The sequence below is a fragment of the Plecotus auritus genome, assembly GCF_963455305.1.
Source record: "Plecotus auritus genome assembly, chromosome: 7".
NCBI lineage: Eukaryota > Metazoa > Chordata > Mammalia > Chiroptera > Vespertilionidae > Plecotus > Plecotus auritus.
Genome location: NC_137774.1, coordinates 136,486,683 through 136,500,587, shown reverse-complemented (window position 1 = coordinate 136,500,587; position 13,905 = coordinate 136,486,683). Strand labels below are relative to the sequence as shown.

The 13,905-nt window shown below is 38.5% G+C and overlaps 1 protein-coding gene across 1 annotated transcript in view; it reads right to left on the bottom strand.

Annotated features, from left to right (window-relative positions):
- ANKRD31 (ankyrin repeat domain 31) overlaps positions 1 to 13,905 on the bottom strand; it is a 110,708-nt gene that overhangs the window by 26,913 nt on the left and 69,890 nt on the right. Inside the window, exons 16-18 of the mRNA XM_080677477.1 lie at positions 11,431 to 11,593; positions 8,995 to 9,110; positions 1,135 to 1,222 (exon numbers count right to left, since the gene is read on the bottom strand). Coding sequence (XP_080533603.1) covers positions 1,135 to 1,222; positions 8,995 to 9,110; positions 11,431 to 11,593 — 367 coding nt within the window. The remainder of the gene's footprint in view (positions 1 to 1,134; positions 1,223 to 8,994; positions 9,111 to 11,430; positions 11,594 to 13,905) is intronic.

Genomic DNA, 13,905 nt, shown 5'->3' with positions numbered 1-13,905 from the left:
ATCTATATAAAGTAAGTTTTGTAATAATTACTTAAAATTTTCCTACTTTCTTCTATTGTGTCCTAAGTAAAGGTATCATGCACTCTCCCAGCCCCATCATAAACCCACAGGATTTACACATAAATACCAATTATGTCTAAATACAGAGTCCCAAGTGGGAAATTGAAAGACTTAGATATGATTTCTTTTAAGCTATCTGCTATTCATTTCACTTTTGGTGTTGTTGCCTTATGTTTTTGACTAATTTTTTAGACCAATGCATATTTACTATATAATTTAACTAGAGAAAATCAATAGTAAGAAATAACATGAAGTTCATGGTTGGAATTAGTTCCAGAACCTGCCTTTGCAAATGAGACAAATGATTTGATAAGTATAGAGTGAGTGTTTCCAGAGTAGTTTTTGACTCCTCAAAAGGGTTAGTGTCACAATGTGATGCATATGCTAACAAAGGGGGGAAATGTCCATGATCATTAAGAATTTAGCCTGGCCAGCATGGCTCGGTGGTTGAGCGTTGACCTATCAACCAGGAGGTCACGGCTCGATTCCCAGTCAGAGCACATGCCAGTGTTGCAGGCTATTTCCCCAGTAGGGGCATGCAGGAGGCAGCCTATCAATGATTCTCTCTCATCATTGATGTTTCTATCTCTCTCTCCCTCTCCCTTCCTCTCTGAAATCAATAAAAATATATTTTTAAAAAAGCTGTGGTATATTTACACCATGGAATACTATGTAGCAGTAAAAAAGAAGGAGCCAAAACTGGTTTGCTCAGTGGATAGAGCGTCGGCCTGCGGACTGAAAGGTCCTGGGTTCGATTCCGGTCAAGGGCATGTACCTTGGTTGCGGGCACATCCCCAGTGGGGGGTGTGCAGGAGGCAGCTGATAGATGTTTCTCTCTCATCGATGTTTCTAACTCTCTATCCCTCTCCCTTCCTCTCTGTAAAAAATCAATAAAATATATTAAAAAAAAAAAGAATTGAGACATTAATAGCCTTTACCTTTAAAAAAAAAAAAAAAAAAAAAAAAGAAGAAGGATCTCTTACCCTTTGAGACAGCATGGAGGGACCTGGAGAGTATTATGCTAAGTGAAATAAGCCAGTCAGAGAAAGACAAGTACCACATGATCATATTTACCTGCATCTTTGGGGGTTCTTATTTCAAACTCCAATAAAATTTCCTGTTTTTCTTCTATATCTTCTAGAATGGCACTTATGGTCTGATGCTATCAAATAAAAATATTAAAACTTCATTATAAGAAAGTAGAAGTCCCGAAACCAAGATGGCGGCATAGGTAAACACCTAAACTGCTGCCTCGAACAACAATTTCAAAACTACAACTAAAAGACAGAACGGACACCATCCAGAACCACAGGAAAGCTGGCTGAGTGAAAATTCTACAACTAGAAGGAAAGAGAAAAGCTCACAGAGAATTGGAGGTATGGCAAAGGGTCTTTGTGCGCGCAGAGAGGAAGGGCGGCTGAGAGCCTGGCTGACTTTCTCTGGCGGAAGGGGGAAGGAAGCCCCCGACCACACTGAACCCCAGTTCTGACTGCACTGAACCCCAGTTCCAGGCGAGCCCCTGGGGACCCACGCTCTTACGGAGGGAATCTGGACTCTCAGGTGGAGACTCGGGAGCCGGGGAAGGCAGAGGTCTGAAGGCATGCGCGTGCCAGTGCGCACAAAGGCTGCGGAGGTTGCCACAGGCTTTCCCTAGTGGAAGGGAGTCAGAAGCTCCTGACTGCACTGAGCCCCAGTTCTGACTGCACTGAACCCCAGTTCCAGGCGAGCCCCTGGGAACCCACGCTCTTGTGGGGAATCTGGACTCTCGGGCGGAGACTTGGGAGCCGGGGAAGGCAGAGGTCTGAAAGCATGCGCGTGCCAGTGCGCACAAAGACTGCGGAGGTTGCCACAGGCTTTCTCTAGTGGAAGGGAGTCAGAAGCTCCTGACTGCACTGAGCCCCAGTTCTGACTGCACTGAACCCCAGTTCCAGGCAATCCCCTGGGGACCCACGCTCTTGTGGGGGGAATCTGGACTCTTGGGTGAAGACTCGGGAGCCGGGGAAGGCAGAGGTCTGAAGGCGCGCGCGTGCACGCAAGGGCAAGGCTGACGGGAAGCCAAGACTGTCTGCTCCGCCCTGAGACTCCACCCCATCCAAGCTGAGCACAGAGGCTATTGCAATTTGGCAAGTCTAATCCTATAAGGCTGTCTCCAGCACCAAACTTCTCCCAGCGTAGACACAGCTGATCCTTACAGCCAACTGGCCTGGAGGTCAATTCTTCCCAGTGATACCAACAACAATCAAGACTTAACTACAACAAGGCTGTACACACAGTCCACAAAGGGGTGCACCAAGAGTGTCCACCTCAGGTTAACTGGGGAGACCGACCCACTGGGCCATATAGGAAACCTAGCACACAAATCTACCCTACCAACTCAGGGAATCAGTGAAAATGGGGCGTCAAAGAAACAGATCACAAACGAAAGAAATGGAGGAAAACAAACGACTGGATATAGAATTCAAAACCACGGTTATAAGGCTTTTCAAGAATATCCTAGAAAAGGCCGACAAATATAACGAGACCCTCGAAGATATGAAAAAGGACCAACTAGAAATTAAACATACACTGACTGAAATAAAAAATATTATACAGAGACCCAAAAACAGACTAGAGGAACACAAGAATCAAGTCAAAGAATTGAAATACAAAGAAGCAAAAAACACTCAACCGAAAAAGCAAAAAGCAAAAAAAAAAATCCAAAAAGTTGAAGATAGTGTAAGAAGACTCTGGGACAACTTCAAGCGTACCAACATCAGAATTATGGGCGTGCCAGAAGAAGAGAGAGAGCAAGATACTGAAAACCTATTTGAAGAAATAATGACCGAAAACTTCCCCCACCTGGTGAGAGAAATAGACTTACAAGTCCGGGAAGCGCACAGAACCCCAAACAAAAGGAATCCAAAGAGGACCACACCAAGACACATCATAATTAAAATGCCAAGAGCAAAAGACAAAGAGAGAATATTAAAAGCAGCAAGAGAAAAACAGTTAATTACCTACAAGGGAGCACCCATATGACTGTCAGCTGATTTCTCAACAAAAACTATGCAGGCCAGAAGGGAGTGGCAAGAAATATTCAAAGTGATGAATAGCAAGAACCTACAACCAAGATTACTCTACCCAGCAAAGCTATCATTCAGAATTGAAGGGCAGATAAAGAGCTTCACAGATAAGAAAAAGCTGAAGGAGTTCATCACCACCAAACCAGTATTATATGAAATGCTGAAAGGTATTCTTAAAGAAGAGGAAGAAGAAAAAAGTAAAGAGAAAAATTATGAACAACAAATACATATCTATCAACAAGTGAACCTAAAAATCAAGTGAATTAAAAACCTGAGGAACAGAATAATCTGGTGAATATAATAGAATCAGGGGCTTAGAAAGGGAGTGGACTGATAATTCTCAGGGGGAAAGGGGTATGGGAGGGTTCATGAAGTGACTGGACAAAAATCATACACCTATGGATGAGGACAGTGGGGGGGAGGTAAGGGCAGAAGGTGGGGTGGGAACCGGGTGGAGGGGAGCTATGGGGGGAAAAGGAGAAATAATTGTAATAATCTGAATAAAGATTTATTTAAAAAAAAAACAAAACCTGAGGAACAGAATAAACTGGTGAATATAATAGAATCAGGGGCATAGAAAGGGAGTGGACTGAAAATTCTCAGGGGGAAAGTAGTATGGGGGGTTCAGGAAGAGACTGTACAAAAATCATACACCTATGGATGAGGACAGTGGGGGGGAGGTAAGGGCAGAAGGTGGGGTGGGAACCGGGTGGAGGGGAGCTATGGGGGGAAAAAGGAGAAACAATTATAATAATCTGAATAAAGATTTATTAAAATAAATAAATAAATAAAAATAAAAAAAAGAAAGTAGATATTTCTCTCTGATATGAAATTGACAAATGCACAATGAAAGTGCCATTAAAAATACTCATTTCCCTTTATATTCAAAAGGTACTCATGCTTTGTTTAACCTTAAGTGTATAAATACTGCATATCTGAGGGGAAAAAGTAAACTGAAATATATCTTGATTTAAGCAGCAGTTCTATTCCTGGAAAATAGAATGTAAGAGTAGCAACCATATAAAGAATCACAATTTTTCATTGACTTCTGTTATAATTATAGGTGTAGGAGAAAAAACAATAACTCAGCACATAATATTTAAAGATAACATATATACAACAAGTTCACTTTAAAGCCTTATGACTATCATGGCAGCCTATTAAAATATCACACATAAATTAGAAATACAAAACATTATTTTCAAAAACTCAGAAAGGGGATTTAAGACCACATCTTTATACCCTTCTTAGTATTAATCTTATTCCTGGAACATCTTCAATTCATTCTGCCCTTCCCTCCCTTCTTATGAGAGATGGGAGTAATAAAAGTGAACTCTTGAACCAAACCTATCTCATACACAAAACCTCTTAATCCACAATGATTTTTCCTTTCTCAGAATTACTTAACAATTTCAGTGCTACAGAATTTAGTATTAATATGCATGTCTTAGAAATTCTATTTCTCCATCAAGATAATGAGATCTTGATGGAGAAATAGGAGCATGGTTTTTATATTTACACGTGGTTTCCACACTATTGGATATAAAGTTGTTGCTCAATAGATAAAAACTGAAGGATTGGTTCATATTACTTATCCTTTAATATATTCTCAATACACATTAAATTTTACAATGTGTAGGTTCTCAAAGCCTTCTGAAGTATGTCGCTCTGAAATTTTACTTTGGTGTCCAGAAGGAATATAGAAAATGCACATAATAAAACCATCCAACTATGTGGAAAAACAATCTCATTGCTATCCTTTATAAAATGAATCAAAACTAAACTACAAAATATAAACATGCAAAACAAATAAACAATGAGATTTATTTCTTTGTACATTGAATGACTATGGTAATAAAAGAAAACTAAAGGACTGAATTTGTGTCCAGGCTAAGTCTCTACCTTCAGATTCAAATAAAACAACTTCTGATGCTGACTTTCCTTTGTTTGCCTTATATTGTTAATGCCTTATATTGCCTTATAATGTAGTCTCAGACACTATTGGCCATAAGCTTTCACTCCACACTAGTTCTATATTCCACCCTGAGGATCCAGCAAAATCTTCCCTCCAAAATCCCCTTCTTAGTCCTTCATTATTGCTTATATTAACACACACACACACACACACACACACACACACACACACACACACACCAAAACAAAAAAACCTAACCTAGGACTTGTCTTTGGAACAAACAGCTTAATAGCTTATATTCTGCTTACTATAAAGCTTCGCTATGATTTTATTCCAGACATGCTATTTTTACTGTGGCAGGATCATCTTTGCCTCTGACATCTCTTTTAAATTTTGTACAACATAGCACAGTGGCATATGATAGATTCTGAAGCCAGAATACCTGGAGTTTAATTCTGGCAAAGCTACTTAATAGAAATGTAATTAAAAATGTTTTTATTAATTTCAGAGAAAGGAAGGGAGAGGGAGAGAGAGAGAAATATCAAGGATTAGAGAGAATCATTGATCGGCTGCCTCCTGCATGCCCCAGATTGGGGATTGAGCCCACAACCTGGACATGCACCCTGACAGGGAATCGAACCAAGACCTCCTGAATCAGGGTTGACCCTCAACCACTGAGCCACACCAGCCAGGCTAGCAATGTAATTTTGGATTAAGTTACTTAACCTCTCTTACTTTAGCTTCTTTATCTATAAAGAAGAAAGTAATGACAATAACAGAACCTACCTAGAAGGGTTATTATGATGACTAAATGTGTTAATAAAGTACTTAGAGGACAGCTTGCCATATGATTGGTACTCAGTGAATGTCAACTATTATTATTATTATTATTATTATTATTTCTGTACTTATTTTATAAGGATAGAGAAGGAGGCTGCCTACATACTATGATCTGAAGGTAGTACCAAGGTAAAATTATCTCATTTCCTTTGTATGTGGCCACAGAGTTACCCTTCATTGGAAATTTTGAAATTTCCGATATTTAAAACCAATTTTACATTTAAAGTCCTTATATTTCTTTTGAGTTTTTCTTTTTTGTAAAGTTGGTTTTTTTTTAGACTGCTATATCTCCATTTTCTGAGGTGTGGCATCTAAAACGATATACATTTTTCCTGAAGCAAATACCCTACCCATAGTTAATAACAATAGTGTTTTTTCCTAATGTTCTAATCTTGACATGAAAATATATCTTTAAGTCACATTATCATGTAAATACTGGACAAATACAAGCTTTAAACGCATGCGCGCGCGTGCACTCACACACACACAGCTAAAAATGGAAAAGGAAAGGAAAATTCCCTGGTGCCAGAAATTAAGCTAGCAATGGTCCATGTGGGATTTGGAACACAGGTATTAGGGGTTAGGTTTTTAATGCCCATGCAGGAATAGGAGATAAGGCCTCAAGCCCATATGAGGAGGGAATTATAATGCTCAGAGTGGGTGCGCTTTAGGTTAGATAAGGATTAGAAAAATTTGTCACCCATCTAGGCTTTAGGTAGAAAAGTAGAGACCTACTTTTGTTACACATGTATATGAGAACTAAATTTATACAATGTGTGGTTAGAAAAGCAAAAAGGGAAATTAGCATAAAAATTGGTGTGCAACTGACAAACCTCTAGGGCCCTTTGAAAAACAAATTTTATTTTTATTTTTTATTTTTTTTAAAATATTTTTTTATTGATTTTTTACAGAGAGGAAGGAAGAGGGATAGAGAGTTAGAAACATTGATGAGAGAGAAACATCGATCAGCTGCCTCCTGCACACCTCCTACTGGGGATGTGCCCGCAACCAAGTTACGTGCCCTTGACCGGAATAGAACCTGGGACCTTTCAGTCCGCAGGCCGATGCTCTATCCACTGAGCCAAACCGGTTTTGGCTGAAAAACAAATTTTAAATAGGAAGCCTACACTCACCAAAATTCCCACAGTAAACAACCATCACTGAAGTGAATAAAAAAAAAATTTTTTTAGAATAAAAAAAAAAAATTGCAGCCCTAACCGGTTTGGCTCAGTGGATAGAGTGTGGGCCTGCAGACTGAAGGGTCCGAGGTTCGATTCCAGTCAAGGGCATGTACCTTGGCTGCGGGCACATCCCCAGTAGGGGGTGTGCAGGAGGCAGCTGATCGATGTCTCTCTCTCATCGATGTTTCTAACTCTCTATCCCTCTCCCTTCCTCTCTGTAAAAAAAAATCAATAAAATATTTTTTTAAAAAGTCATTAAAATTAAAGACTCAATGTATAGGTTGAATAAACTATAAATATTTGAGGAGAAAAATAATGAATTGAAAGAGAAATCAAAGGAAATCACCCAGAATATAATACAAGGAGTTCAAGATATAGAAAATAAAAAACATATTAAGAGACACAGAGATGGGCCTAACAGACATCTAAATAGGAGTTCCAAAAAAAAAAAGAGAATACTGAGGCTAGAGGAGAGGCAATATTCAAAGATATAAGGGCTGAGAGTATCTAGAATATAAATGAGAAATGTCTTCAGATAAAGGAGCATGCCTAGTCCTGACTATAATTAATAAAAACACATCCATATTTAGAATGTAAAAGAATAAGAGAAAAATTTTAAAAACTGCAAGATTAAAAAATAGATTATCTACAAGGAAATGACAAGTCAATTGACAGTTGACTTTTTATTTATTACAACAGATACCAGGAAACAATGCAAAATATTTCGAAGTGCTGAGGCAAATGCAATTTAGCTTTGAATATGACTTAAAATATTTAAGGTGTAGCCTTTGCCAGTTTGGCTCAGTGGATAGAGTGTTGGCCTATGGACTGAAGAGTCCCCAGTTCAATTCCAGTCAAGGGCACATGCCCAGGTTGTGGGCTCAATCCCCAGTAGGGGTATGCAGGAGGCAGCCAATCAATGATTCTCTCATCATTGATGTTTCTCTCTCTCCCTCTCCCTCCCTCTCTGAAATCAATAAAAACATATTAATAATATATTTAAGGTATAATTTGGGTTCAATGAATGACATTTTCCCTCTCTACACTAATAGAAAGTATGTAAGAGAAGATTGATCAACATTCAAAGTCTTATTCAAAATAATATTTCACTGAGGATACTACTTTAAGAAGTTATAAAAAAAAAAAGAAGTTAGAATCTAGTATGCTTTGGTTTTTTGTCAAAGTAAGGATATATATCTTATCAATTAATATATATCTTATTGAGAAACTACTATGTTATTTTTTAAATATATTTTATTAATTCTTTACAGAGAGAAAGGGAGAGGGACAGAGAGTCAGAAACATCGATGAGAGAGAAACATTGATCAGCTGCCTCCTGCACACTCCCCACTGGGCATGCGCCTGCAACCAAGGTTCGTGCCCTTGACCAGAATCGAATCTGGGACCCTTGAGTCCGCAGGCCAACGCTCCACCCACTGAGCCAAACCGGTTAGGGCTATTATGTTATTTTTTGTAAAAATATTACCTTTATATAAAAGGTTTCACATATAGCAAACACTATCAATCACTATAAACCATGTGGGATCCAGGTTGGCTAGACCGGATTGCTTTCCTCTTCTCTGAGATTCGGGGTCTTTTCTAGTATGTTCCCTAAATACTTTGAGGAAGTAGGTGAATGAAGACACACTATGACCGTGGAAATGTCTATGGGACAAGAAGTAGCCAAAGAACCAAACCTAGGTGTAAAAGACAGCAGCTAATCTATAGTTCTTAATCAGTGCAGATAATTGAGAATTAACCATACAACATACCTTCTTGGCTTCTTTTGTTCAATTATGCTACATGTTCTTATGACAGAAAACATTTTCAACTTGCGTGTCCTTAAAATGGAAGGAGTGCTGCAATAGCCAAAGTTTGGCTGGCCCAAAAAATGGCATTTTCTAGGTGAAGAACAAAGGACTTCAACTTTACTCACCATATGAAGGCTTTCTCTTGTTTTTTCTTGGTGTGAAAGAGAAGGTAGATCAACAGTTTTTAAGCCATCACAAAAACATGGTTTGTGTCTTTTGGATTGGACAGTAGGAATTTTTACTTTAAAAAGTAAAATTAGAAAATACAGTAAGTATGTGCAAAAATTTAGCTTAATTTTATCAGTTGTAATGGTGAAAGGAATGGCTAAATTAAGTCTACAATTATATTAATGTTGGTCAACACCTTAATGTTTATTATCAATTGACTAATTATAGCTAACATTTACTGAATACTTACCACATAGTGGGTATCATACTCTTTCCCTGAATCATATTTAATCTTCATATGAACTCTGTGTGATAGGCAGTTTATTATATCTATTTTACAGAAGAGGAAAGTGAAGCTTAGAGAAATTCAGGTAGTTGCCTAATTGTCACATAGCTAGCACTGAAACCAGATCTGACTTCAAAGTCCATGCTCTTAATCACTATGACTATGATTTATTGTCTCTGTATAGTTCTCTCTGAGTCTTCTTCCATTCTGGACTCCCTTTCTCCATATAACCATTGTATTCTACACCCCTCATCCTTTTGGGGGAGCCTGTCCAAGGAATTATGTATACAAGAAACAAGTGGGAATAGATATAGCACTTTACAACAGAGTGCCTGATAACGCCAAATGAAAGGCTTCTCTTAAGTTGAGCTGATATAATTCATGGGATCCAGACCTTCAGATATAAACCTGTGGAAAGGGATAGAGACATGGATGTGGCTCTAAAAAAGACCCTAACCTGAGGACTTACCATAAAGTCGCAGACTATGAAAAGAGGAACTTTATATACATGTGACTTAGTATACTAGTAAAATATGACACAATGATTATTCTTGGCTCTAACCAATCATATCAATAGTTGGTAAGAATACTGGTAGGCTAGGGAGAAATGTGTGTCAGACTCTTCCTAACATTCTCCCTCATAAAGAGAGAGTGCAGATTATGTTCGTGGTTTCTTCTTCTACGGGTTAAAACTCAAGCATAAGGGAAAAGGTAGAACAATTCCTTCTCCACAATACTTAATAAATTGTGTTGAATTGCCTATTTTCTGACTGATCTCTCCACAAGACTGAAAGGTCCTCATGGGCGAGTGTCTGGTTTGCATAGCAGGTACTCAACAAATATGTTTTCTAAATTAGTGTTTACTAAATGCCTATTTCTTATAGATAATCCATCTATACTAATAAAAGGGTAATATGCTAATTAGACCAGGTCAACTGGCCATCTTCCGGATGTCCGACTTCCTTCTGGAAAAAGCCACGGTGGTGGGGGTCAAGGCAGAGGCAGTTGGGTCAACCAGGCCAGCAGGGGTGGGCAGTTGGGGGTGAGATCAGGCCTACAGGGGAGGGCAATTGGGGGCAAGATCAGGCCTGCAGGGGAGGGCAATTGGGGGCAAGATCAGGCTGGCAGGGGAGGGCAGTTGGGGGCGAGATCAGGCTGGCAGGGGAGGGCAGTTGGGGACGAGATCAGGTCAGCAGGGGAGGGCCATTGGGGGCAAAATTAGGCCAGCAGGGGAGGGCAGTTGGGGGTGAGATCAGGCCAGCAGGGGAGGGCAGTTAGGGGAGATCAGGCAGGCAGGCAGAGGGGATAGGGGCAATTAGGCAGGCAGGCAGAGGCAGTTAGGGGCGATCAGGCAGGCAGGCAGGTGAGCAGTTAGGAGCCAGAGGTCCCAGATTCCGAGAGGGATGTTCAACTGCCAGTTTAGGCCCAATCCCTGTGGGACATCCCCCAAGGGGTCCCAGATTGGAGAGGGTGCAAGCCGGGCTGAGGGACAGAATTTTGTGCACTATGCCACTAGTTATATTATAATATTTCAATTCAAACAACTGCTATAAAATGGTTCATAAAATTTTGCCTGGCTATACATTCCCTTGAAATATTTTTTCACTATTTATTACACACATACCCATATAATATATTTGCTTAACAAATTCATATTCTAGCATTAGAATATTAGATTCTTTAAAAGCTGGCATTAGTCCAACTTTTATATGAATCATTACAAATTGTGAAGTAATGAAATCTTTACTCGCAAATAGTTTAGTAGTATATAATCTTTTTCCAGCTCCACTACAAGTAAACCAATGTGCATTGCTTTAGTTACATCTCTATTTCAGACCCAATGTTAAGGAGATAACATGTTTATTTAATGAATGGTACATGTTTTATTTCAATTGTAACTCCAAATTCAATAGGATCATAATATTTATAAATTAAACCAAGTTTGGAAATGCTACTTTCTAAAAATAAATGGTTTCTCAAGAGTTTAATAAACATACAAAACATCTGTCCTCAGTTGTAACAACTTACACTACAAATATAGAGATTTTATTTTTCTAAGCAGAGGTATACACCTATATAAAAAAATAAGCAATACTGACATACATACCAGTGACTCTAGCTTTACTCTCATCTCTATTATCAATCTCAACAGCACCATAAGATTTTAGCAGCTCTCTCATTCTTTCATCAGCTGCTTCATCTAAAGCAGTCTTCTGTTTTTTATTCTTTTTATTAGGGTTTGCTCCATGTTGTAGTAGAATCTCAGCTGCCTAGAAGACATTCCAAAGTTATCTCTATTAACATCATAGATCAATAATTTCTGCTTTTATTATAAGACACCATTTCTGAGCATTAAAAGTTATTTAAAAAAGCTTTTAAATTCTGGCCATGTATAAAATTTGATATGACAACTGCAAGTGAACCCACTGATTTGACCTGATTTGTTCCCACAGGAAAACCAAACATGATGACATAGAAGTACCAGATATGCAGCTTTGAATGCAGTATGAGGCAGACAGGTTTTATTTGATATCTCTCTCTCTCTCTCTCTCTCTCTCTCTCTCTCTCTATATATATATATATATATATATATATATAATATTTTTCTTGAATTCAGAGAGGAACAGAGAGGGAGAGAGATATAGAAACATCAATGATGAGAATCACTGATTGGCTGCCTCTTGCACGCCCCCTATTGGGGATCGAGCCCACAACCAGGGCATGTGCCCTTGACTGGAATCGAACCCGGGACCCTTCAGTCCTCAGGCCAACGCTCTATCCACTGAGCAAAACCAGCTAGGACTATTTGATCTCTTTAACAGAGTGCCCTGTTCACCCTCCTCCAAGCTGATGGAGGAAGGGGTGAAGAAGGGAGAAAGAGTCACTTCAGGACTATATTATATTATAAACTTTATTGTATATTGCCATTAGATATAGTTGAATAAAGTTCTATTTGGAATATATTTCAGGAAACTTGATATCCAATCTAATAATGTCTATGCAAATATGTGTCCTAAATAACTGATTTATATTCACAAAATGTTAAAGATAAATGGGAATGTAGAAATAATTTATTCCAAACCCATCATTTTATAGAAGAGAAAACTGAAGTCAGAGATTGTGACATTTTAGGGGCAAAATAATCTTTGAATATAAGTAAGATTTCTCTAAATAAATCAAAATTATGTGTTAGAAGTCAGTTTGCAATTGGTCAAAGTTAAAGATGGTTACTAATTAGTTCATGGTATAAGCCACAGTTTGCCGCTCTGTTGACTAATGAGTTTGCCGATCACTGGTATAAGTCAATCAGTAAATAAAAAGCCAGTGATTCCACTTGCCTGAGGCAAGCAAGTTACTCCAACCACTGAAAAACTTTCTAGCCCTAACCGGTTTGGCTTAGTGGATAGAGCGTCGGCCTGCAGACTGAAAGGTCCCAGGTTCGATTCCGGTCAGGGGCATGTACCTTGGTTGCGGGCACCTTCCCAGTAGGAGGTGTGCAGGAGGCGGCTGATCGATGTTTCTCTCCCATCGATGTTTCTAACTCTCTATCCCTCTCTCTTCCTCTCTGTAAAAAGGCAATAAAATATATTAAAAAAAAAAAAGAAAGAAAGAAATACTAAACTACTAATAAATAAATAAATAAATAAAGAAAGAAAGAAAGAAAGAAAGAAAAACTTTCTAATTAGGAAAAGATGGTAAGGTTTTGTTTAAACAGAGATATGCTATGTGCTAGAAGCTTTTCTCTTTCTGCTTGTGTTCATGGATGAAGAAGCAGAGAAATTGAGGAGCAAATGGTCAGCTAAAATGGCCCTTATTTGTTCCATTAGCCTAGAGATAGCACAGCATAAAGAAAACACATTTATTTTTATTTTTAAAAATATTTATTGTTTAAAGTATTACAGAGGTCCCATTCCCCCCCTTCTACTCCACACCCGCCCCTCACCTGAGAGCTCCCCACCAATAACAATGCCACATTTATCTCTCTTGCTCTCTTTTTTATCTTTCTAGTTTACCTATTAATATCCTATCTCAATATAAAGAAATAAAAAGGGACAAAGTGAGTCAGAAATAAAATGAGCCAATGATAGAAGAAAGGTCACACAGAGAGAAACTTCATGAAAATAAGAGGAAAGGTGATAACAATATATCCATGTGAGGGGAACTAAAATATCATGAAAAATACCATCTTCTTTTCAAATAGAACATTTCTCTTAAAATAAATGCAATAAATTTTTTGAAGTTTCCTCAAAAAGCAAACTGTCTATATCACCACTTAGGTGATATAACAATAGATCAAACAATAGCAAACTATAGCCCACACTGGCCAAATCCATTCTGCTGCCTGATTTTGTAAATAAAGTTTTATTGGAGCAGCTATATCCAGTCATTTACACATTGTCTATGGTTGCTTTTGCACTACAACAGCAGTTGATTAGTTGCAACAAAGACTGGGTGGCCTAGAAAACCTAAACTGTTTATTATCTAGTCCTTTATCCTATATAATAAAGAGGTAATATGCAAATTGACCATCACTCCAACACACAAGATGGCCGCCCCAATGTGGACACAAGATGGCCACCAC